The sequence below is a fragment of the Parambassis ranga genome, chromosome 20 (assembly GCF_900634625.1).
Source record: "Parambassis ranga chromosome 20, fParRan2.1, whole genome shotgun sequence".
Lineage (NCBI taxonomy): Eukaryota > Metazoa > Chordata > Actinopteri > Ambassidae > Parambassis > Parambassis ranga.
In genome coordinates, this window is record NC_041040.1 from 11,713,299 (window position 1) to 11,738,614 (window position 25,316).

Consider the following 25,316-nt stretch of genomic DNA (forward strand, 5'->3'; position numbering starts at 1 on the left):
CAGCATGTGTGGAGCAGGTTGCTGCCATGTTCATGTAGTAACACGACAAAATGGGAAATTGATCATGGTCACACTAAACATTCACCTCTACAGCTCACCGTGACTCATGCTGGACATTTTTCCCATGATGCAATGTGTCAGCTGTCTGAGAGTTAGGTGGGTAGGGGTGGGGTTGGAGGCGGGAAAAGGGGACAGAAGTGTGGATATTGCGTTTCAAGTTCCAGAATAAAGCCCTGCGCTCCACACTGAGTGTCCGGTCTATAAATAACCTTCCAGTTGGAGCTCAGTTGAAGGGTCAGGACAGCTGAGGAAGAGGGCTGTCCGGGGATTCAGCTGGTGAGCAGGCTGACTATGCGTCTAACTCCACCAGCCAGGCTAGAAAGCAGAACTACTTTGCTGTGAAGAAAATCAACTTTTGAAGATCCACTGAAAGGCTCCTCAGACTCCTCCTGCCCGGACCATGGCTCTGCCTATAAACCCCATGGACGAGCCCAGGATGTACCAGCAGACTCTGCTGCAGGACGGCCTGTACGACCTGCTGGAGAATGACAAGCTGGTCGACTGCGTGCTAAAGATCAAAGATAAGGAGTTCCCCTGCCACCGGCTGGTCCTGTGTGCCTGCAGCTCATACTTCCGCTCCATCTTTCTGTCTGACCTGGACGAGAGCAAAAAGAGGGAAATCGTCCTGGAGGATGTGGAGCCTGGTGTCATGGGTCTGATCCTGAAGTACTTGTACACTTCCAAAATCAATGTGACAGAGCAGAACGTCCAGGACATCTTTGCTGTGGCTAATGTGTACCAGATCCCTTCTATTTTCACTGTGTGTGTGTCTTTCCTTCAAAAGCGGCTGAGCCTCAGCAACTGTCTGGCCGTCTTCAGGCTCGGCTTGATGCTGGACTGTCCCAGGCTGGCCATCTCTGCCCGAAACTACGCCTGTGACCACTTTCAGCTCATCTCCAGAGATGAGGAATTCATCCAGCTGCTCCCCAGCGAGCTGGCGGCCATTTTAACTAATGACAATCTGAATGTTGAGACAGAGGAGTCAGTGTTTGAGGCTTTGATGAAGTGGGTGTCCCGGGACAAAGAGAGAGAGAAAGACCTGCCGGGTTTGCTGGACTGCATTCGCTTGCGTCTCATAAATGAGGATTATATGAAAGAAAATGTGGAGAAAAACAAGCTGATCTCGTCCAATCCAGAGCTGCAGCAGAAGCTCCAGCTGGTTAAGGATGCTCATGCTGGGAAGATGCCGGAAGTTAAAAAAAGTAAAAGCAAGAAGGAAGATAAAGGAGCAGAGAAAGAGGGGGGAGACAAGGAGGAGGAGGAGGAAGAGGAGGAGGAGGAAGGCCTTCTCCCAGGCATCCTGAATGATAACCTGCGATTTGGGATGTTCGTTAGGGACCTGATACTGATGGTGAACGACGCAGGCGCAGTGGCGTACGATCCAACAGGAAACGACTGCTTCTTAGCATCACTTTCAACACAGATTCCCAAGAACCACACCAGCCTGGTCACCAAGGAAAACCAGATCTTTGTGGCCGGAGGATTATTCTTTGACGAGCAGAACAAAGACGATCCGCTGTGCTCGTACTTCCTGCAGGTAGGAGACATGACGGAAAGAATGAACAGGCTCTCAGGCTGTTCTTAGATACTGCAGAGATGGTGTTGTGCACAGGTAGCATTACTATAGTACAAACAGTATAGTAAAGTATCTGGTGTAACCCATTCACAAACATGTGACCCCTGTGACCTCAGTACGACCCCGCCAGTGCCGACTGGCTTGGGATGCCCCCTGTCCCGTCTCCTCGCTTCCTGTTCGGACTGGCTGAGGCGGAGAACTCCATCTTCGTGTTGGGTGGGAGGGAGCTGAAGGAGCAGGAGCAAACACTGGATTCAGTTCTGGTCTATGACAGACAGTGGGTACAGTGATGATGCATATGTTGAAATGATTTGACCTGATAAACTAACCTCTTCCTCCTCTGATAGATCCTTTAAATGGGGCGAGTCAGAGCCACTTCCTTACCCGGTCTATGGACACACAACACTCTCACACAATAACATTGTGTATGTGATTGGAGGAAAAGGAGACAACCAGTGAGTAAAAGCTGCAACTGTTAATACTCATGTGTAAGAAGTGTGAGGATTAAACAGCTTATCTTCTCAGGAGCTGTCTGAAGAAGATGTGTGCTTACGACACCAGGAGGTTTGAATGGAAGGAGCTCGCTCCCATGGTGACTGCACGCTCCCTATTTGGAGCCACTGTCCATAAAGATAAAATATACGTGGCAGCAGGCGTGACCGACCACGGCCTGACAGACTCTGTGGAGGTTTACGACATCGCTGCCAACAAGTGAGTTCCTCAGAGTCAGTGAAGCCAACCGTACAACACGTCTTCATCTTTTTCACCATTTATTTGCACCATCGTAGGTGGTCAGACTTTGTGGAGTTCCCTCAGGAGCGGAGCTCCCTGAACCTGGTGTCTTTGGCCGGCTGTCTGTATGCTGTTGGAGGTTTTGCCATGATGCCTTTAGAGGACAGCGACGAGGCCGTTCCCAAAGAGATGAACGACATCTGGAGGTAGATGAGGACATGTTTACATTCACTCGGCACCACATGTTGTCATATTTAGTGAGTAAAGACTCCACTCTTATCTTTCATAACTAGTGTGTGTGTTCACCTCCTCAGGTATAATGAGGCGGAACGCGAGTGGATCGGGATCCTCAGGGAGATCAAATACGCCTCGGGGGCCACAGTTCTGGGGGTCCGACTCAACACCCTGCGTCTCACCAAGATGTAAAAAAAACAGCTCTGGTCCCTGTTTGTCAACAGAAATCTGAGGACAGATTCAGCGTCACAAACATCAAGATTCAGTGTGTTGTGTTTATTTTACACAAAGCTTTGGCTGTTCTAATTTTTGAATATGGCTTCATATCACAGAAATCTTTTGATTAATAACATTTTTATATGCGTTTCTGCAATTTTAACATGATTGAAACTCTAACAATCACTTGCCTCCTGATATTTTTTTGCACTGTATGAATGAAATAAAAAATTCACACCACCGACTATGAAGTGTCCTGACTGATGAAAAATGTGTGGATTTCCCAACAGATGGCAGCAAAGTCACAACAAAAACACAGCACACGGCTCCGTTTGCAATAATATATCTAGACTGTTTAATATTGAAATGGTTTCATTACGCTCTGCTGTGTTACAGACGGTAAACACTAGTCAATAATACAATAAAAGACAGAAAGTACAGTCTAATGTTATTAGCACCTCTAGACACTACTGTCCTTGTACTGTTTTTAGTATTTTTATAGCTGAATGTGACGACTACTGCCTATACATGGGCTTTGTACACCAGAGTTAACTAAGACATCGTGTTTACATTAGAAAGAATCAGTAAATAAGAGTACACGTTATGATTTCTTGAACACAGCTGCAGTGTGAGTACGTATGGGAAATGCACTGTAGGATAATATGCATTTTGACAAAGGCGTTTGGCGCCTTCTGTGTGGTTACAATCACATATTTTTGCCCAGAAAAAAACAGGGAAAGTAGTTATTAAACAAATGTATGAAAACAGTTGACTGAAGTTTCAAACTCAGAATGATTAGTGCTTGTTTTCTAATGTTTCTTTAGCTTCTGAGCCCCAAAAGTAACAAAAACTGCTCGAAATCTGAACGTAACAGGAAGGTTTAACACATGTATGGCGTTAGTGGAGCCATTTACGACATTGTGTAGTGAGCCTGACCTCACTGGGTTTACTGACAACACTGATGGTATCACCATCAACATCTACAGGCTTTACCCAGAGAACTTTGGGTCATTTTGAAAAGATAAACACAGACTCCAAACATCTTAGAGCTTAATAAATACTGCAGCCCTAGTTTTTACTGTTTCTAACCTTGTCAGTTTTGAGGCTCCAGAGTTTTTCTAAAACCAGGTAATACAAAAATCATTTAAAAAAACATAAACTTTGAGTTAAATTCTTCTTCTTAGTAGCTGTTTCTAAAACGTGACAGTAATATTCCCAACACTTTTTTCTTGAAGGTGAAGGCCACAGAATCAAATTCTTTTGGATACACACTTCATTTTTAGCAGCTAAACCCCCTAAAAAACCTGCACATCCCATCAGAGACCTTAACTTCCCGCTCTCTGCTCTGCACCTTTCTCAAAGCTTCATTATGCAATGCAGAATGCACTGTCACTGTGGAGTCCAGGCACCCACTTAATCACTGACAAACCCTCCTTTAAGGACAAGGGCAGGTCCACCTTATGCCTAATCTAATACAAGCCTTTGGCTGCTAGCCTTAGTAAAGGAGAATTTGGCTAATTAGAAGACGTACAGTCTACCTATAGGACTACTGTGCAAAGGTTCTCTCCTCAGCGGTTTGAAGTTCACGGACTTTAAACTGCAAAACAATGAATTATACAAGAACAGCTAGTTTTATTCCTTTTCAGGATGAGGGGATTAATAACAAATAAATATTTCCTCTCACAGCTCGATGACGTGCCGCTATGAAGCCGGCACAGGCGGGTTTGTCTTATAGCAGCTGGATTTAGGGAAGACTACGTAATCCAAGACAAAGGGTTAAGATTCTAGAGAGGATTCAGACTTTTATTGCCAGATTCTACAGGTACTGTGTGCTGCACTACGTGCACAGTATAGTGCGTAAAGAGGGACGTTTTTAAGTGACACTGTAGCATTCGTCTGTATTTACAGATGTGTTGGACAGCTTTCCATATGTCTGTGGATGCTCTCATTCATCCAGGTCATAGTCATGTCCAAGAGTTTAAAGGCAACTTTAACTAATTTGAATTTCCTCTTGGACGTAGCTTTTCATATACTCAGTGACAGGATGCAGTTAAGATTGATTCATTTACCACTACACAGGTCTGGAGACCCTAATTCTACACAGATTTCTTAATCTGACTTAAAGCAGGTACCTACATGTGGAATTATGTTTACAGGATCTGATCAAACATTAATTATTAAGTATTCTTTTATTTCCCTTTTATTTAAATATTTCAACACCTGCTCAGGAAACTGCATGTTTGCTTTGATCATTTGCCAAGAAAGAATTTAATGAAAACCTGTATCCGGCTTTGATCCACACCAGCTTACTGTAGGTATGATTGATAAGTCTGTGGCCTAAAATAAAAGCTTGTTTCTTGTTTTGTAATTTGTGCAGGGATGCACATTTGAACTCACCCAACAATATTCAGCTGATCAGACTAGCAGACGAGCTCAGTAGTCGCCATGCTGATGTATTCAAAGTGAAGGAGGGGATGACACTGAAAAAAGAAGCTTTCCTTAAAATGATCTCCTTCTACCCGAGGCCACACACTTATCAATCAGCCTGTGTATAAAGTGCTCTTACAATCAATATCCTTCTCATTTCTCAAAGTGGCAACTCTCTCTTTACAGTCTCATCTGAAACTCCTTCAGCCGGAGCAAACACCTTCAGGTAACCAATCAAACACTGACTGAACAGCTGCTGCACCCGCAGGGTGAGCGGGACACTGTGGACAACAGACTCCACCTGCAGGATGAACTACAGTATTCATTTTAGTACATTTTTTTAAAGTACAGGTTCAAAGGTTTGGACATAACTTCTCTGCTTTTCACCCTGTTTCTGAATACACAGCCCCACAAACAAATTGAAAGTGCATAAATCAGTAGTATTAACTACTTCCCTCCTGCTTTACCATCAGCTACTATCTCTATATTCAACACAAAACACATTCAGATCCCTCCATGTATAAGGCAAATACACAATCTGTAACCACAGTATCTCAGTATTGGCTGTTGAGTTAGTGCTTCTCCAAACAGGGAAAAACTTGGTGAGAACATTTTGAAGCTTTTTTTCTTTGCTTATTCAGTCATAGCTGAAAAGACACGCTGTGAATGATAATGTTTCCTTAGTGTGGGATTGCAAAGAACAGCAGTCCTTAATCAGCCATGATGAATGATTTAATCTTAAAATTGTGCAACTGTTGTCATTATATACTGTATATATGGACGTGTGTGTTGGCTTCATCTTTTCTGCAGGTTCAGCTAGGAGAAACATAATTATGTCCATCTCCTGGTTGTATGGTCATGAATGATAATAAAGTTCACTGTGACTTTGAAACCGTTGGCAATTACCTCCTAAAACTGCTCCAAATGACTAAATTCCAACTCATTCTCCGACCCCGGAGCTCGCTGTCCAGCTAAGGCTAAATTGGATTTAATCGCAGCCTGAATATAATTCTATTACAGTCAACAGCTTCTAGACTTTTCATTTAAAGGGCAGTCTTCAACCCTGTACAAAAAGCAGCAAACTAAATACAGAACATGTGTCTGACACATAAAGAAAAAAATGTACCGTTATTAAATAAGTTCTGACGTGGCCCTAACTGTTTGGCAGTTTAAGAAACACATGTTTCTGGGTTGAGCTTAGAAACAAGACAAAGTGAAGGTACTTCAGTCTGTCTTTTAAATAAAAACAATAAACAGCTTCATAACATTTACAAAAGCATATCCACAAACTCCAACTTTCTGTAGTACCAGCCAAGACACATGTGGGGGCACTTTCAACTGACTCTCCAAATGTAAACAAGAGGAATTAATCACAAGGAAGAAACACATCTTAACAGTATTTACAGGTTAATGCTGCACTACAAGTAGGCTATTTTAGATAAAGTGAGCAGGAGCATTGATAGTGCACAGAGACGCTTTTTCAATACAAAACTTTGAACTGTCAAATTCTTATTTGTCTTTATGCTGCGTGTGGAAGACTGACACCACTCATATGTCTGTTCAACACAAAAACCACTGCAAAACACTTGTTAGCAGGCTAGCTAACGTTAGCCCAGAGGTAACAAAAACTCCCATATAAACATAAAATAAAAATAACTTGTTACTTCCAGCTTGTTTAGTCCATACAAAACACAACAATGTGTGTTCATACACATACCGTGTTACATAAAGAACTTATGAGATGGTCGGTGGAGTTTTGCTGAACTTTGCCTAACTGATTTCGGTTCACAGGCATTTTGTAAACGATTCAGGTTTTATTAACAGTGGTATCCATTTCTGGGTTTGATTACAAAATTCTTTTAAAGGGGACCTAGTATGCTAATTTTTAACTTTATATTGTTATTCATAGATTTTGGAGTAGCTTTGCACAGCTAAAAAAAACACCTTATACTGTTTATGCAGCTGGTCATCCTCCACCTAACACAGGTGATGTGAGCACCTGTCTTGTTAAATAATACATTTCCAAAAATCCATTTTAGGCTGCTGTATATTTGTAAGTTCAAACTTTTGTTATAAAACTGGCTACAGCCATGTCTGTAGGTGCCTCCAGCAGCTATAACATCCAGCTAACATTAGCTAATATGATGTTGTTAGATCAGGACCAAACCAAACATCATGTCAGCGTGCATTAAAGAGATGAATTTATATGAGGCTTTTACATCATTTTTTACACCTTATATATCTAATTTCATTTGATCATTTAATACTGTAACGTGTGACAGAAAATAAGAAAAAGCATAACAGGTCCACTTTGACAGTGATATACGAGTAATGAGCCCTTTTAGTGTTGAGCTCTGTTGTGCCAACTGTAATCATCAGTGCTCTTTAACAGATTTAGGCATTGGAACACATCGCAGCGTTTATCCTTTCACAACATAGATTACATCTTATTAAGATGAAATGTGCCCACTTAATTCAGCTACTGAAGCATGTCTCTATCCCTACACTCTTTAATATTCGGCGTACTAATTACACAGACCGGACTTAGTCGGGGAGTAAGCTGTACGTAACATTAACATTAAACCTACAAATATACAGTAGGTGTGAGTACATTAGGTTTTACTAACAAGTCACAGAAAAGTGCCGTATCGTCGTCATCGCAAAGCCAGAGAGGAACGCGCTTGCTTAATGTAAGCAAAACTCGTTAACTAATGACAGCCCCCCCCCCCTACCTGAACAGGGGAAGCTCGAGTGCTGAGGATTCTCAGCTCCGGTCTCTGCCCTGCATCACACACGCACACCATCACAAACACCACACACTGCATTGCACGGCCGACTCTCCACACTTCACGATTTCTCTTATGTCCTTTAGAAACTGACGTAACGTGCCACGAATCACACACTATCACAGTTATAAAAATGAAGACAGTTAGGAGTACATTTTAAATATCACTGGAGTTAAATGTAAGGTGCAAGGATCGATTATAAATGCTGTATAACATTACCTAAATATAGCAGGTGAGCTAACAGGGTTTGGTTACTGGTAATGCCATATACATGTATATGCTCAAAGACAAATCAGCATTTGGTTATTGCTGGGTCAGACCAGGCCCACTTGCTACATGTTGGTTGAGAAGGAAAAATAGATCTTCTCATCATAGTGTGGCTCTTGCTCAACTTATGACCCCCCCCCTCCCTATAAGATTCAGGAGACACTTCCTCCCATTTTGTAAAAAGACGCTACAATCAATGCATTGTGCAAGGCTCCGGAGAGACATGAGCAGAGAATATCTGATGAAACCAGGACAGAGCTGACGGAGTGAATGAGCAGAGGAGTGACATGTCCGACTGGACTCTGAGGTTTTCTTTTGTATTTAACAGAGTAAAAAAACTATTTCTCATTGTGGTAGGTGTGTGTGTGTGTGTGTGTTTCTCACGAGGCCTCCGTGTAGCCTTTTCTTCAGTTTTTCTCTGTGTAAATGTCAGTGAGGTGCTTCTCTCTCCCGCTGCAGGAGTCCTCTTAAAAGCTCGAAGAAAAACAATGAAACAAAAGTAACAAAGTGCTTTCAATGCTACAGATCTGTTAGTTGTTGGAGTTCATCCTACCAGCAGAGAACAGGGGAGGTGGCGGGGGTAAATGCGAGGTGGGAGGTAGCCCCCCCATGGAGTGCAGCAGGGGAAGAGACAGCTGGGTGCCGTGGAGTGGGTGGGGGCTGGAGGCAGCAGCGGGCGTGGTCACAGAGGTGGCGGGCAGTGCCGTCTCAATCTGGACCTGACTGGAAGAGTCCACAGCGGGCGAGGTCAGGGGCCGGTCAAGGCTGAGGGGGTCATTGCCGTCTGCGACCATGGGGTTGCTGACACGGAAGCATTTCTCCCGGTGGGCTTTGAGCATGTTGGAGAAGCGGAAGCGCTGGCCGCACACCTCACACGGGTAGGGCTTCTCTCCGGTGTGGGTGCGGCGGTGGCGCTTCATGTTGGGCCGGCTCGTGAAGCTCTTCCCACAGATCTCACAGATGTACGGCTTCTCTCCTGTAGGAGGGAGAAACACACCCACTCATACTCAACAGCCGTCATAAAATTTAATGCTTTTCCAATCAATATTTTTATATCAACTATACATCAAATGACTGCATCTGATGTGAACAGGGTTTCTAGTACAGACTGCTCTTACTTTTACTGTGATTGTAAAGAAGCATCATGCCGAAATAAAACACGCTGCTGTCATTCAGCACCAGCACAAAACTGAACTCACCAGTGTGTGTCTTCATGTGTTCATCGAAGTACTGTTTCATGTTGAAGTCCTTTCCACACCACTGGCACATAAACTGCTTGTGTCCGATGTGGATGCTCATGTGGGAGCGCAGCTGGTATTTGTACTGGAAGCGCTCGCTGCAGTTCTGAAACAGCAAACAGTCAACACTCTGACACAAAATCTTTTCATACGTTGAGGTCAGGAGTGCACTGGACTGGGTCTTATTACAGCCAGTCCAAAGGGAAATGGATCCATTAACAGAACACAATGAATTATAATCTTAGCTATAAAACACATTGTGACAGATTTCAGTAATAAAATTAAATATATTACCAGATAAAAACTGTGGTTTTAGGCCCTGCAGCGAAATTTAAAACTGTTTTATTACACACTGAAAATAATTACAATTTTATGACAGACAGGCAAACTGGAATTTCAAAACCTACAATGGCTCAAAGGTGCTCGAATAATCAGAACATTTTTGTCTGTCGTAAACAGGAAGATATTTACATAAGTATATTAATGCTTCGATTCTTAGCTTAGCCGTTAGCAAGATACTCTCACATATTGTCACATTTAGATCTGGATGGAAAATTTAAATGAACAAATATATGTATATATAAGTCCCAGTTTTGGGTGACACTCCTCGTGTTCATGAGGTGCAGTGGAGCAAAAAAGGAGCTCAAACCTCACACTTGAAGGGTTTCTCTCCTGAGTGCTGAAGAGAGTGAACCTTTAGGGACATGCTGCGCTTGAATGACTTCCCGCACGTCTCACAGGTGAATGGCATGTCCTTCGTATGAGCTACACACACACACACCCATGCAGAGACACACACACAGGGTCAAAGATTAGCTAGTGTGACATTTTTTTTGCTTAATTCAAATCTTCTGTTAAGTCTCCACATGACTTTACACAAGCAGTGAGGTAAGGCCTGTCTGGGAAATCAGATCTTTATCTTCCCCAAAAAGTGGAAAAGGAAAGTAACACCCAAAACAAATCCGGCATAACAATCAGAGGGAATTGAAGGAGGGTTTTACTGCCACTCACCGACCATGTGCTTCCTCACATGAGCCATGGTGTAAAACTTCTTCTCGCAAATCTCACAGGAGAACTTCTTCTCAGCGTAGCCATGGACGATCTTGTTGTGCTCGTGTAGAGACCACAACTTCTTGAAGGCCTTGCCACATGTCACACACTTAAAAAAAAATGATGACGTGATGATTACTAGAATTATTAGCTCTGGAACAAATATAATCCAGGTGTGTGTGTGTGTTTACACAGACACTTGAACATGCACTGTAGCAAAGAAAAGCAATTAGAGGCAGCAGATTAAAGCGGCAAATGATCTTCAAAACCACAGCAGGCGTCCAGCTGCTCCGTGCAGAGGGGGTAATAGTGGAGGCAGTGAGACATGTCACAATCATTACCGACTAATCTTAAACAGTGGTGTTGTGATCGTACCTGGATGCTCTTCTCACAGTCGGTCTGCTGGTGCAGCAGCAGCTCGCTCTCCATCAGGAAGCGTTTTCCACAGTTATTACAGATCTGCATGCGGTTGTGTGTGACGTTCATGTGTTTCTCCAGGTACCAGCGGTTGTTGAAGATCCGCGGGCACTTCTTACACGGGAAGTGTTGTTTCTCCTCCAGCCTCACCTTCTGGCCCAGGCCCTCAGCGTCCAACGTCCTCTTCCCGCTCTGGCGCTGGTTGGCCAGCGTGGCCTCAGCAAGTGTCTGCCGCATGGACGCCGCCGTGCCTGCCATGGCCAAAGCTCTGGTGCCCCGCCGAGGTCGATCTATTATGACTGGCTGCTCCAAGCCTGGAATGTTAAGGGTGTTCTCCTCCTCTTCTTCATCTTCCTCCTCTTCTTCCTCTTCACTGCTTTGCCCCAGTAGGTCTCCCCTCTTCAGGTCGTCATCATCCTCTTCTCCAACCGTGTCATCGTTCTCCACGTCTTTCTCCTCATCGTCCTCTGAGTCTTGCTCGTTGTCATGGCAACGACCAAACATGGTGGCGGTCTCTGAGGCTGCAGCTGATTTGCCCTCTGATCCCTTAGACACATTAAGTGTCTGGTTGTTGAGGTTCACTTCGACAATGATCTGGTCTCTGTTGAAGGAGGCGTGGCCATCTGCTGCCTTTGACTCCTCGCCGTTGCTCTCCACTTTACACAAAGCAGCCACACTGGTGACGCCACTGCTTCCTGAACCTTCGTCCTTCTGGAAGTACTGCTTAGTCTGAGAAGCCACCTTGCCCACCTCCTCCACTCTGACAGAGAAGGGGCTGCTGCCCTCTCTCGTGTACACCCTTCCCAGCTCTGACTCCTGTTTGATCTCCCGGTACAGCTGGCTGGGGGGCATCGCCACAGTCGTGGGGTCGCTGCTGCCAAGCCCTTCCTGATTGGCCATATCTACGCAGGTGGTTCTCAGCGAGTGGCTGCTGATGAGGTCACGGCAGGAAGCTGCAATGTCACTCATCTGAAGCAGGGTAGCGGCGTTGAGCACGTCACGGACAGTGCGGCTGCTCACCAGCAGTTTGGAGGTGTAAATGAAGTTGAGGATTTGCTGCAGGCCCTGAGAGGTCAGAGCATCCAGTGACAGGTCCACCCGCCGCAGCTGTTTGCTTTGGGCAAACAGAGAGTGGAAGAAAGGGCTGTAGGCTGCCAGCACACCCTTGTGGGCCGGGAAGGTGCTGTGCTGACGCACCAGAACGATGTCAACGTCACACAGGTCAGGCTGGAAGAGGCGCTGCTCGTTCAGCCTGTCCATCAAACAGGTGAAGTGCAGAGCCACATCCTCCACCAGAGAGAACTCAGCAGAGGGGAAGTCTGTGGTCTTCTCCACTATGAGCTGAAGAAAGGAGAGAAAAAATCAAAAGGGTGGAGATTAATAAGCATTCAGTGGCTGTTTTGAAACTTTCTGACATGCAGCAGCTAGTGGAGTAATTATTTATTTATTGACACATTTTCAAGCAAATTCTGTAAAAACACAAACAAGCAAACACTATGTCACTGTGTAGCTGGGTAAGCTAGCTGCTACCTATTAAGTTTATAGCTCAATTAGCAATCATCCTGCTGCTAATGTGTTATTCAGTGACATGGAGAAACCCTTTGAAGTAACTCAGGGGGCCTAAATGGGGATTTGTGTTTTTATAAAACCTCCTTTGGAGATGTTTTCTTTGTTTAGGGGATCGATACGTGCAGCTCGTCACCCACAGAACTCAAAATCGATAATCAGTGAGCTCATTTAAGACTCAAGGTGAGACAGCGTTCAGAAAAGCTATAGGTCAGAAGCGACCATCCAGTGCAAACAAGCTAAATGCTGTGGTTATTTGGCTTTGGTTTGGTTTTAAACGTAAACATTAAAGCAATTTACTCATCCACTGTGCCTGCATGTGCACAGATTTTATTACTGGTACTTTCAGCTAGTCAAATAAACTGCAAATCTTCTACCATACTAAAAACATAAACAAAGCCTTTCAGCACTTTATATTGTGTTGCTAAGTGCACTGCACAAAGTCACAGGCTGCATGCAGGCTCCATGATACAAGTCAGTGAAAAATCAAAAGGTGTAACACTCAGCGCTCTGTGCAAGGTCCTCAACTTCCCAAGGTGGGTTTATTTTAGCACAGGAAGGGCAAGGTTTCGATCCAGACGGGATGTGAGTGGGGACAGAGCAGCAAACACACACACACATGCACACGTGATGTGCAATCATGCACAAAACACACACACACACACAGCAAACACAAACACAGTGTCTGGGCTCTCTGCAAGGACTGAGTAGACTGTGCATTGGTATTCAATGCCATTTCCCCCCTATTAGCCTTCTCTCTCCTCACACCCACTCACTACACTGTCCCTGAGGAATGACGAATTATGCACACGACAAAACACGTCCGGAGAAATAATTAGGGAAACCATGCTGAATAAATACTAACTAACCCTCCAAACAATTAATGGGAATTATAATTCAGGGAGTCTCTTTAAGGCTGAATTGATACAATCCTTGTTTATAGGGAACATAATACAGCTTTATTACATCTCTACACCTTCACATTGTTTTTGAGGTACGTGTGCAAATGTACGACAAAGCAAAAACAGAAAGTGATAAATTAATTTAGTTTTTAGACAATAATAATTATAGTATGCTTGTAGCTTAATGAGTATGAATCACTCAACAATGTCTGCTAATTGTTCTTTGAATTAAAAATATAAGTATGCTGTCTTTTCCTGCTGCCTCACATTCTCTCTTTAAGATGAATGAAAATGACTTTTCATTGTTCAGGCAGGAAAATGGATTTGCATTTGTGCCTAACCTTGAAAATGTGTTCTGTTTGAAGAATTCAATTATAGAGTGTTAGATTTATTCATAGTTTTGAGCTGCTAAATTGGACTTGGAGCTAGAGGAGTGGAGATCGGGTTATCTCTCTCCATGCAAGGCTACAGACATTGCCCAAGGGCAAAACGTGGCAGCCTTAATCAGATCGAGTATAAGTTGCAGACTGGAAGTTATGCTTCTTTTAGCGATAGCGATCTGTCTCTTCTTCGGTATTCATATAGGACAACGCAGTCAAAGATTAAATTCTGGAAGAGATTCAAAACATTCAGGGCTTAAAATAAACAGCATGTGATTTTAATTTGTGGTTTCAATTTTCAATAACGTAACTTGTGTCTGAGGCTTAATTTCACTGACTTTCCTTGCTCAGGCCCATCATTAGTGGATCTGTAAATTAATTCCCTGGGATTTGAACTGTATGATTTCTTATGCACCTATCAAACAGGACCCCAAATGAGTTCCCAAATGACTTCACTACTGTCTGAAAGACTCTCTATGCTGCACAGCTGGTAGATTTGTTGCCTTAATAACAAAAGAATGTGCAAACACAGAAAATATTTCTGCACACAGATTTATCTGATCCATGTGAGTGCGGTGTAAGTCCCTCTACCAGACGGTCTCTTAATTGCTTAGAACAAACACATCTTTATTTATGATTCCACCATATGGCTAACCAACTCTAGACTGCACAACAACACCAGCTTAGCCTGGAAGAACTCTCTTATGTCTTTATGCAGCTACTGTAAGCAGATTATTGTTTTAAATGCCCCTTTAAACAACTTCATATAAGACTTGGTTTAATCAAACAAGTAGTTTCAGTGTCTGTACCTTTAAATGCAAACAAGCTGCTGCTGAGCACGCCCCTTTCAGGAAGAGCTTTTCCACCCATGGCATGGACACTCTAAAGATTTTTATCTCCCTACGGTCATGTTGGCTTGTTTTTGAATAGTAATATTATATGGATACGTTCAACTCATTTAGTCATGCATGTGTCCATGACCAGTTATTAAGGACTGATGTAAAAGGTAAACATACCCAGTCACAGAAAATCTTGCATATTAGAAAGTTAAATGCTAAATACTAAAGACTAAAGTCATTTAACTATTAATGTTTATCTGGAGGTTTCTGAACTACAGAGGGATTTGAAGCTGTGGCTAATGACTTTATTTTCAACCAGACTGATGCCTCATAACACTTTATTCCAGTAGCAAATAGTTAGCATGCAGCTACTGGATTCACAAGATGCATCAAACACCAACTTGTCATATTTCATCATACTGCAGCCAAACAAATTGAGTGAGTACTTTGGTTTGAAAGACTAATCTGACTCCCCAGATCTCTGTCTGCCATTACCCCCCCCCCCCTTCTTCCTTGGAAATGTCACAGAGAGCGCTTGTTTGCTGTCATTAGAGGGAGCGCCACCTTTAACCAGCCTCTCAGTCAGATGTCTCCCAATACATTATTCATATGTGGCCTGACCTGTGACAAACACACCGCAGGGGGATTACTGACGTGCCCAACAAGAGGCGTCATTTAAACTATCTTCAATCAAAGCTGCGTGCACCCTTTACACACACACACACATCATTTTATCATTTGCCAAACACAACTACACTATGTAAGAGGATCCTGTTGCATCACAGAGACCTCGGAGTTTGTTTCACACGGCAGCTCTCAAGGCTCATTCAAAACATGATTCACTTTGCTGGAGAACATTTATGTAATCTTTACATCACTTAGAAAGGGGAAGGTGTTGTTATTGATCAGGGCAGCATTTGCTTTGAAACACTTAAATATTGATTTTGTGTCCTCCATTCCTTATCTAAATAGTTAATTTGGTTAATTGAGCGTAAAATCTTTATGCTGCTGCAATGCTCAAAGACATGCGGAGTAACTCTGGAACTCAGCGTGCCTCAGCACTCAAGAGTGTTTTCATAGAACCTCCATTGATAAGCCCATGCGGAAATCATAATCTCAAGATCATCTTTGCATTGCAGTGATCATCAGGCCAGACTTTATTAGTTGCACTTAAATTCTGTGCAGCTTCAGTGGACTGTTGTGAGGACATAGCAGCCACTTCCTGGTTGCTAGTTGAAGTAATTCTAAAAATGTATACCTAAAAAGTTGGAAACATAGATTTAAAAATAGAACATATTGAAGACGGTTGGCCTTATTCCTGCTAAACACTGGCATGATACTGTTTAAGTCAAAGCACCAGTGTGCCAGAAATCAGTACACAGCACAGCTAGCAGACTATTAGTTATACTTCCCCCCCATTCAAAATAATATTAATTGGCCTGATGGAGAGTCTGTAATTGAATGTCAAACTCTGAAAGGCAACAGCTCACAAAAATACAAATCCTGTTTTTATTTAACAGCTCTAATAGGCAGCTATGAGAGAGGAACAAACTCAAGGGTGTGTCAGATGTCAAATTTATCCAAATGTAGATAGATGGTGCATTTGGTAAGATAATGAGGCACTTAAAAAAAATCTGATGGCAATGCTTTCATTAAACTCTGACAAACTTTACCACTAATCTGTGTTTTTTTTTTTTTGAATCAGCTGTGATGAATGATACACAGGATAACAGCTTGGCCCAAGATTTTCGTAGTTGCTTCAGTTATCTTCAGAGTCTGATGTACAAGTCAAGCCCACAGTTAACCTGCCAGTCAAAGTGCTCAGCTCAGCCATGTCAGGGCAGACGGTATTCTCTTGGCACAGCCTCAACTCCTGGACCAGAGCCGAGCTTAAGGATGAAACCCCTTCTCTCTGATTTGACTTTCACTTGTGAGAATGCTCCTTCTCTCCCACACCTTTTCACTGCAACTAGATTTACAACTCTATAAAGTCTCCACTGCAGACTGTGGACGTGCTGTGACCTCTGCAGAGCTGCCATTTTAAAAGTCTGTTCAGTGTTATGTTAAAATGATGCAAGGCCTATTGCAGGTGTAGCACATGCACACAATCATTTTAACCTCTTCAATCTACAGTAATACAGTTACTATCTTGCACACATTTCATTGATCCAAACAGCATCTACCCTGGCTGTCTTGTTTGCCTGCTGACCAGTAAACAGACTGAGCCATTAACAGAGGCCAATGTCAGAGCACAGCACAAAGTCATGGACACATCAATAGTGTGAGGGAGGGCAGGTTGTATTCAGGCAGGAGGGAGTCCCATGGGGGAGACACTGCAGGGGGTTAAAGCTTTCTCTCTTTCTGCCTGTAGACTGCTTAGACTGAACTCGGTGTCCTCTTACATCAGCACCTCTATCTTTCTAAACTCAAACTCATTATCATCACGATGATATGAGTTTATACAAATAGATAAAACAAGTTTGAGTTCAGTGCTGCTGACTGTGATGGTACTTCCTCCATTTTAGGTCAATAATAACTACTTAAAATATTAATGCATTAAAAAAACCACTCATATCAGCGTTCTAAAAAACTAGCATGCCATATGTTATGGAAAAATTCCATAAAAATACTTTTAGGTTTCAGATGGGTTTGTGTCCCATCCACTAACACGGACCAGGTGAGGTCTATGACCTATAGTGCATCCAGCCACCGGGGGTAATCGAGGAGTTCTGGCCTCACTTTGGGGGAGTTGTCATGTCAGCCATCTTTAAGTACAGTTTATGGTCTGGACAGAAGCGGATGTTATATACAATCCTATAATTTAAACCTTCTGAAAACCTTAGTCTGCTGTAACTGATCAGCCTCAGGTGAAAGTAAGCTAAAAGACAAGCTGCTATTGAGGACCATCACCATCAGTTATTGCTACAGATTACACGGATGAATTAGACATGGATGAAACTGCAAAAGAAGATCCAAGAGTCATCAACTTGGGTTCATTGTTTTCCATGGAATAGTCTAGTTCCCATCTAAATGTGAGTCAAACCTTTTGAAAGCTTGTGAAGAAAAGGTAAATCAGGTGTACTTTCACCAAGTAGCTGGAGTGGATAAACTATGCTAGTTTTGCTGGAAGATGGCAGTATATATACCTATATATATACCTGCAACATGACTGTAAAAGACTGGAAGCAAATGCAACTCTCTACCATCCAAATACCAAACTGCCCACATGGTCACCTAAAAGTGAGCAATACAGAAGAGATCCACACACAGCCGTCCACACACATGATGAAGACAGTAACCTTATCGTGCCTGGACCCCCTTGTCACCTGCTGAGATGGTGTGGGGTAAAGTCGTGACATACTACATCCACCCACACAGCACTTCAACCTACAGTAAAAAGCACACTCAGCAGCCCTCTTCACAGTGAGGTCTCCTGCTGAGGATCCCAGCACAGGGCTCAATGTGACTGACACCCGGAGGAAGGAGAGTGGGCACCGTGTCAGCCCTCATCTCTTTCACTGGCATGGAAATGGTAGGAGAGCAGTGCCCACCCCTAAACACACACACAAACATCCCTGAGTCATCATCAGTGCAGTCAAGAGTGGAGCATGACAGGTTTGAACACAAACTCTCCACAAGGAGATCACCCAGTTACAGCAGCTAGTTTGGTCTCCCAGTAACATGTGAGTGCTGCGGTACGTGGCGGGAAATAGATCAGCTCACGCGTAAACAAAACCCAACAGAAGGGGACAAGGGCATGTCATTTCTGGCGGAGTCCAATCAGACAGCCATTAAAAAGTCATCAGGGTAATGACTGACACTGTGTCCTCTGTGTGCTCACCAGACCAGCCCCTGCTGCTGACGCCAAACGACAGGTTTAGTCCCTGAGATGCTGAGCCAGAGATGTGAATCCTGATTCTCTGGGTGAGAATCATTGCAGGACCTAATCCTCGGGTGTTATCTTGTCTAGGATACAGGCTGGGCAGGACTGGCATGGATGGAAAGTAGTGTGCCAGCTGCTTTCAGTGTCTGTGTCTCTTCATGGATAGATCCTGAATGGCCCTACCAGGCACTGGGGCCCAAGAGCTCAAAGGGGGGCTGCCCTGCCAGAGAGGCAAACAACTATAAGGACAAATAAAACAGTAAAACAATTATAAAGAAACTATTACAAAGATACATAAAAATCCACAAAATGACAGAAACACAAATCATCCACAAACAAGACACAAAACTACCACGAAATAACAACAAAGAGACATTAGTCCAGCATCAATAAACTACAAGTTCACACAAAACAAGCATGACGCTCTCATGCAAGAGTGATGAGGGCCTTTCACATGTCTGCACCCAGGGGCCCATTGTCTAAAGATGTCTCCTCTGTCTGTCTGCACTTCCTCCTCTGCTCACTAAATCCAATCAGCACAGAGACCCAGCACTGACCTTGAGGTATTAGAACATACAGTAACAGATGCACGAGCACATCCACCCAAACACCTCTGTGCATACACACTCATTTTGATCATGAATTTGTGAACATATTAGCAAACAGGAAATTCAGACATTCAGCATATGTGATGACACTGCTGATCCTCAGAGATGTATCTTCATCTGTGAGTGGATTCATATTAGCATCGTGTTGCTCTTAAACACAGTAGCCAGATTGGTAATAGCACATGTGACAAGGTCTCGCTTTTAACAAGCCCCATGGTAATCATTACAGCACTATGATAAAAAATGCTAATAAAAATCAATGACTAAAGGGGGAGCCACAGCAGCGGGTGGCAGCGCACTCACTGCTGAGGTCACACGCAGCACAGTCACATGCACAGCCCCATAATGTGGACTTTAATACTCACTGGGAAGGCACTGTTTATCGGATAATAATGGTATTAAGGCTGACATATACACCTTGTGATATTAAGCGATTGGATTAGAGAATCAGAAAGAACTAGAGGCACATGAGCTGCAGATGGAAAATAAACATGATCAGAGATGTACTGTAAAGTCTGAATTTTAAACACTTGGAGCTTACATGCTTGAAAAGAAATACAATAAGTTGTAGTTGCTTTAATCTTGAGAAAATCAAGCTGACAATATTTACTTTATTAAATCTAGCTTTGTGACACCAGACATCATCAGAAGATGGTGAAAACAAGCAGGTGCTCACATCCTGCAGAACTTTTTTCAGGTTTGATCTGCAGGTTATTGTGGCTAAAGGACATTCCACCAGCTTAAGGTAAAGACCTTAAGATAAATATTCACAACACTAAAGACTAAAAAGTCAGATGAACTCTTAGCTCAAATCTAAACTGCCTAAACACATGTAGACTGAATGACATTTCAGGCAACACGTACAACAAACCAAGAGGCAAATTACTTCCCAGTTTGCTGCTGGTTATTCTCTTCCCACCACTTTAGCCAATTATTTCATTCCCCTTAGCCTATTAAAACATTTAACTTGCTTAACCACACCATTCACTGCTGGCTGCAATTAATAAAGACAATATTATCAGCATTAGTGCTGTTCTAATCCGAGACATCCAATCTCAACCCTACACTGTAGGCTTTTCCCTGCTCTAATCTGGCAGTTTGGACTTGCCCCAGCCCAGCTCCAACAGCCTCCGCCATTAGATTTAAATACATTTCCATCTATATGTTAATGCAACCACAGGTGACAAGCCAATCTACAACTGATATGCGTTTACCCGAGCATGAAATTGGGGAGCACAAACAAAAATAAGGATGAGAACACAGCAGGAGCAGCATCTCAGAGACGTACAGTACATTAAAATTTGACAGGATTGCCTCAGCTGCAAAGATGTTTTTGTCACTTGTCACTTAAAAAAGCGGATGACAATGGTGTGTTTTTATCAGTTTGGCGAAGCTGAGGACAGTGTGTGTTTCAGTGATGCTGGCAGAAGACATCACTGTCTGGACTTGAGATGACGAGCGGTTGGATAATCAAAGAAACTGCCTAGAGGCGGAGGGGGCCAGCGATGAGGTTAGAGCGTCCGCACTGAAGCCCTGCCAGGAAGTTTGTGTCTGGGCCAATGAGCTGGGAGAGGAAGCGCTGAGTCAGGAAGCCTGGCCAAGAGAGAGGGGGCCTGTGGTGCTGGCATCTCCTTCTCACACACACACACACAACAATGCTTCACACACCACCACTCTGCTGGAGTCATAACACACTGTTCCCAAGCCAGCGCTACACACGCATGTGCACAACAGGGACACACAAACACACACCTGCTGTGCGTGCATTCATCAGTAAACACAGGGATACCTGTGGAGTGTGGAGTCGTGCAAACAGAGATATTTACGTTTCTTAAAAACAAACAACTGAAGTTTCACAAAAATAATTCTGAATGTGTCCACATAAATGATACAAAGAGTGAAAGAAACACCTGTGTGGTGATCTATTAGAGGCTGTGATGTGCAGCAGAGAGCAGGTGCAGACATACCCAAGGGCTATTACACAGGATGAAACTGTGATATCTTCATTATCCCTTTCATAGCTTGACACAAAGAAAAGAGGCTAACACAAGACTCCGAAGAGCTCCTTATCAGAGGAATCTCTTCAGTGTGTGTGTGTGTTTGTGTGTGTGCAGGCAGTTGATATGTTTGATGAGAAGGTCAGAAAGGACAGGGAGAGAAAAAAGGTAGAGGAGGAGCATCAGCTTTCTATAGTCGCAACCAATCAGTGGACAGCAGAGAAATGATGAATATGAGCTTAAAGGAATACTTCAGTATTTTCACAACAAATCACTTTGATAACTCTTGTTTACAGTGTGCAGCATGTTTGCCTAATCTAACACACAAACTGTACTAACACTGTCTATGTCTGCCTACAGCACCTCAGCAAGCTGCTGTCTTACAGTGTTACTTAACTTCCAACTGGTACGTCAACAAAACCGAGAAATCGGCCAATACACACAGCAAGGGACAGAAAAACAGGGATTATTTCAAGCCAATAAAGACCAATTAGCATGTAAAAGTGGTGAAGACACAAAACACAACTTCTCCTATAGGTATACAGTATGTCCCATCGTGTTAATTGATAAGATGTTAATTATCATTTATAAAATCATATAGATGTGTTAATACTGCAGGAACTCACAGCAGATGTAACACATGAGCCTTCATGTTTACACTGCAGAGAACCTTTGCATCCAAAACACTCCAAATCTGTCTGGACCTAACTGTTGGGATAATAAACAGGCACAGCATGTACCTTCTCAACAGCTCTCTTCTGCTCTCGCCTGTGTTAAAACATTTAGTCAGAAGGGATTACCAAGCTGCCACTGTGTAGTGGGTACAGTTGTCCTTTCTACCTAAAGATCTCCTACAGATGAGGTCCCAGCATCGGATGTCCCTAAAATGTCGTGCAAGTTCTTGATGTGGGAAAAACAAAGAGGCTGAAAAATGAAGCCAACCTAAGATGCCCAAATTGCAGTTCATCAAATAGCCACTAGAGGCTGGCTCTGAAAGAAGAGTCCATGTGTAACTCAGCATAAAAACCATGTTCACATCTTACACAGTGGTGATTTCTGTACCACTCACCTGTTAAGGCTTTAAGTTATGCATAACTAAGCCACTAACTATGCGCTTACCAGCGAGAAACTGCAAAATGACAGTGGATAGAGTTTCTACATTAAGCTTCAAATCTGAGGTTTTAAACTGAATTTATAAAGGTGTGGAGGTGGTGGGATGTTTTTTCTTCTGTGCATTTGTCTTTGTAACGTGTAACACTGATAAGCAGCTACAATGGATGATGATGTTATCCCTGTATAAAACCCAAACATTAATCTGCGCCTGTGACTAAATGTCAGACAAATATTTGTGATGACTATCAGATCAAGAATTCCTGCTTTACTGCTGAATAAGTCTGAAAACAGCATGAAAACTCATTTCCAGCTGCTTTAAAGCTCCTCCTAAGTCTCTCTCTCTCTCTCTCTGGCCTGAATTCAGCTAAAAGCTATAAGAACACTTTAGCTGGGCCCCTCTCTTAATATCTGCAAATGTCTGACAATGAAAGGCTAATAGAAATCCTCCTCTGAAAAGAAAAAGCTGTTTGATAAAAGTGCCTCAGGGTTAAACTACAGTAACTGTTTTCCTCAGATACAAAGACATGAGAAACAATAAAAACGTGGATTTATTCAGAGAGCCAACCTGAACTTTCTTCAAACAATCTCCTGCCATTTGAACCAGTAAGAACAAAAGAGACCTTACATAAGCACAGTGAGTTTGACCTTGCTGTGTGCACGGCCTTGTCCACTGTTCTTAATCTCAGAGGCATAAATTAGCAGCACCTACAGTACGGTCCGAGTTTCCAAGGAGAGTGGCCTCCTACCGGGGGCCCGAAGATGTCTGCTGGAGTTTGTTGCCCGGTCTCAGGATTGGCTGCACTTGTCACAAAGACTAAAGACAGTTTCCCCACTCAGCACCCAGAGACAGTGAAGCCTCAAAGTCAAGGGTGGGCAAGAATGCCCTGAATAGGCAGTTACGTAAAAACTCACAGCACCCTGAGAGGATAGAGAAGGAGCTGCTCAGGACCGCACAGAGCCCACTGAAACTGTATCACAGAAACAGCACAGTATAAACACCACAAGCAGATTCCCACTTACACAATTATTTACATACAGACCGAGAGCTTTTCATTTCAATAAGAGCACGAAGGATTATAAAGTAAACAGCCCCTGAGCACAGACAAGTAAAATCCCCAATTCATACATCAGAACAGCAAGAAAGATCCCTTTGTGAAAGTTTGTGGCTGCTCTGGTTCATATTGTATCATTTTGATTGTCTGTGGCTCTTTTTCTAATTTTAAGTCACGTTGTATTTCTTGGCTTCTCTGTACTCATGTTTACATAAATAATTACTCGGTGTGAGTAAATATTATATGTGGTCACTTTATATCTCCACTTACTCAATTTGTGGCCTTTTGCAGCTGCTTTTTTCCCTTGTTTTGTGTCAAGGCGTGCTTGTTTCATTGTTTTATTTTTGTTTTCAATTTTATGCCTTTAAAAAAAAAAGACCTGTTCAGTTATTTTTTTCATGAATGGAGCAGTATATGACACCGCCTGGCTATAAATGAAAAATAATAAGGACAACTGCTCTTGACATCTGCAAGTAAGTTCACAAATGATCTGGGTCATGTTCAGTAGTGGTATGTCTGATCAACTCTCCGCACTGTATTGTAGTTTGCGCTCTGGCACTTGCAAATAATAAAAAAAAAATTAATAAATAAAGAAAAACAGCCATAACCAAACCTCACTCTCTCTCCTACTCCCACCAGAAGCCACCCAGCAAGCACCAGGGCTAACCCTGCTGACCTGACCCAGATATTAACCCAAGCCTCCAGATGTGAACGCGCGCTGGGATTACTCCACCACTGCATCGAGCTCCACATGCTTTCCTAATGAGGCATCCTAAAATGACCCTGGAGACAGAGCGGGCTGTCTGCCTCACTATCTGCCTCGCTCTTTCTACAACTCCCCGTCACAGTCATATCTGCTAATGCAGGGGAATAAAAAAAAAAACAGGGTGAAAATACAAGTTATCTACAGTGACATGGGATGTTAGTCAGAAAACATGAATCAGACACTTCCCTAAAGCAACAGCAGCATATAAAACACACTATAAAATCTCCAACCATTACACCTCTTCTTGAGTACCAATAAGTAAAGTTTTGAGTGACATCTCTGCTGAAGCACACCGAGCTGATCCTCTGATGTATGCATGAAAGTCAAACTTGTCCTGTCTGGCTTGGGAGAGGAGTAAAAGAGGGGCCAGTTCAGTTAACTGTCCACATTAGCAGCAGTCATCTCTGGCAGAAGCGCCCTGATATGAAAGAATTTAACTCCTTCTCTGCATCAATGTAGCTATTGTAGCCATTGCATTCTTTCACAGCAGCTTCACATTTCCAACTTGTGCCATGTCGGCAAGTTACAAACTTCACTGCAAACCACACACACCAGCCAAACACCGAGCACACGTATGACAACCACAGGCGAGGAATCATGATGAGGCGCAAGTGTGTAGCAAGTTTCATCGGCCTGCTAAGTAGCTCAAATTTGCAAGAGATCAAGAAGGGACACACAAACACACACACACATACATACACACAAAAAAATAAACAAAAATGCAGCGCTGCTCAGTAGCCTACCATTTTGATCCAGCGTTTCGAGGCTCGAAGGAGTCCCAGAATAACTCCTTTCGCACCAGTTTTCCCTTCGCCATGAAAATGAGCGTTGAATTGTCACATTTCTTCAGCTTTTGCCTGATCCTCAGTCCTTTTCCCCCCGTGCTGCTGTAGCATTCAGACAGACAAAAATGCAGAGGCTGCTTTTGCAGGAGGAATTGGTGATTGGAGCTCGGGGATCATATGGGCTTTTTGTCAGACGTTTTTAAAGGGACACGCTACTGTTAAACGTGGAGTTGCGAGACAGGCGCATTTCTTTGTATACTGTACGTGAGTGTTTTGAAGTGAGGAGGAGGAGGAGGAGGAGGAGGACGGGGAAGGACACACGGACATATGGCGCAAACCTGCGTGCGCTCTTCCTCTCACTGTGCGCTCCTGCGCCACAGTGACGTCAGAGGGCAGACAGATGCGGAGGTCATGGAGTTCAC

General features: G+C 43.3%; 2 protein-coding genes across 3 annotated transcripts; one reads left to right on the forward strand and one right to left on the reverse strand.

Moving 5' to 3' along the window:
* Window positions 1-231: 231 nt before the first annotated feature.
* klhl40b (kelch-like family member 40b) lies at window positions 232-3,065 on the forward strand. The gene is made up of 6 exons (XM_028432983.1): window positions 232-1,597; window positions 1,753-1,913; window positions 1,984-2,091; window positions 2,162-2,347; window positions 2,425-2,574; window positions 2,683-3,065. Exons 1-6 carry the CDS (start codon window positions 461-463, stop codon window positions 2,792-2,794), a joined length of 1,854 nt encoding a protein of 617 aa, XP_028288784.1. The 5' UTR covers window positions 232-460; the 3' UTR covers window positions 2,795-3,065.
* Window positions 3,014-25,004, reverse strand: zbtb47b (zinc finger and BTB domain containing 47b). 2 transcript variants are annotated; one of them, XM_028432980.1, is made up of 7 exons: window positions 24,853-25,004; window positions 10,962-12,344; window positions 10,548-10,695; window positions 10,186-10,301; window positions 9,498-9,642; window positions 8,852-9,274; window positions 3,014-8,772 (listed from the first exon to the last, which is right to left on the reverse strand). In XM_028432980.1, the coding sequence occupies exons 1-7, from the start codon at window positions 24,853-24,855 to the stop codon at window positions 8,492-8,494; spliced, it is 2,499 nt and encodes an 832-aa protein (XP_028288781.1). In that variant the 5' UTR covers window positions 24,856-25,004; the 3' UTR covers window positions 3,014-8,491. The 2 variants fall into 2 exon arrangements, with proteins under 2 accessions (XP_028288781.1, XP_028288782.1); XM_028432981.1 differs by having other exon boundaries at window positions 8,649-9,274.
* Window positions 25,005-25,316: the final 312 nt, after the last annotated feature.

Bases quoted from the DNA above. Each gene is read 5' to 3' on its own strand.
- klhl40b (XM_028432983.1), top strand. From the start codon at position 461: ATGGCTCTGCCTATAAACCCCATGGACGAGCCCAGGATGTACCAGCAG. The intron at 2,092-2,161 runs GTGAGTAAAAGC...TTATCTTCTCAG, and splicing joins GGAGGAAAAGGAGACAACCA to GAGCTGTCTGAAGAAGATGT. The intron at 2,348-2,424 runs GTGAGTTCCTCA...GCACCATCGTAG, and splicing joins TACGACATCGCTGCCAACAA to GTGGTCAGACTTTGTGGAGT.
- zbtb47b (XM_028432980.1), bottom strand. The intron at 9,643-10,185 runs GTTTGAGCTCCT...TTGCTGTTTCAG, and splicing joins AGAAACCCTTCAAGTGTGAG to AACTGCAGCGAGCGCTTCCA. The intron at 8,773-8,851 runs GTAGGATGAACT...TTTTTCTTCGAG, and splicing joins ACCTCCCCTGTTCTCTGCTG to CTTTTAAGAGGACTCCTGCA.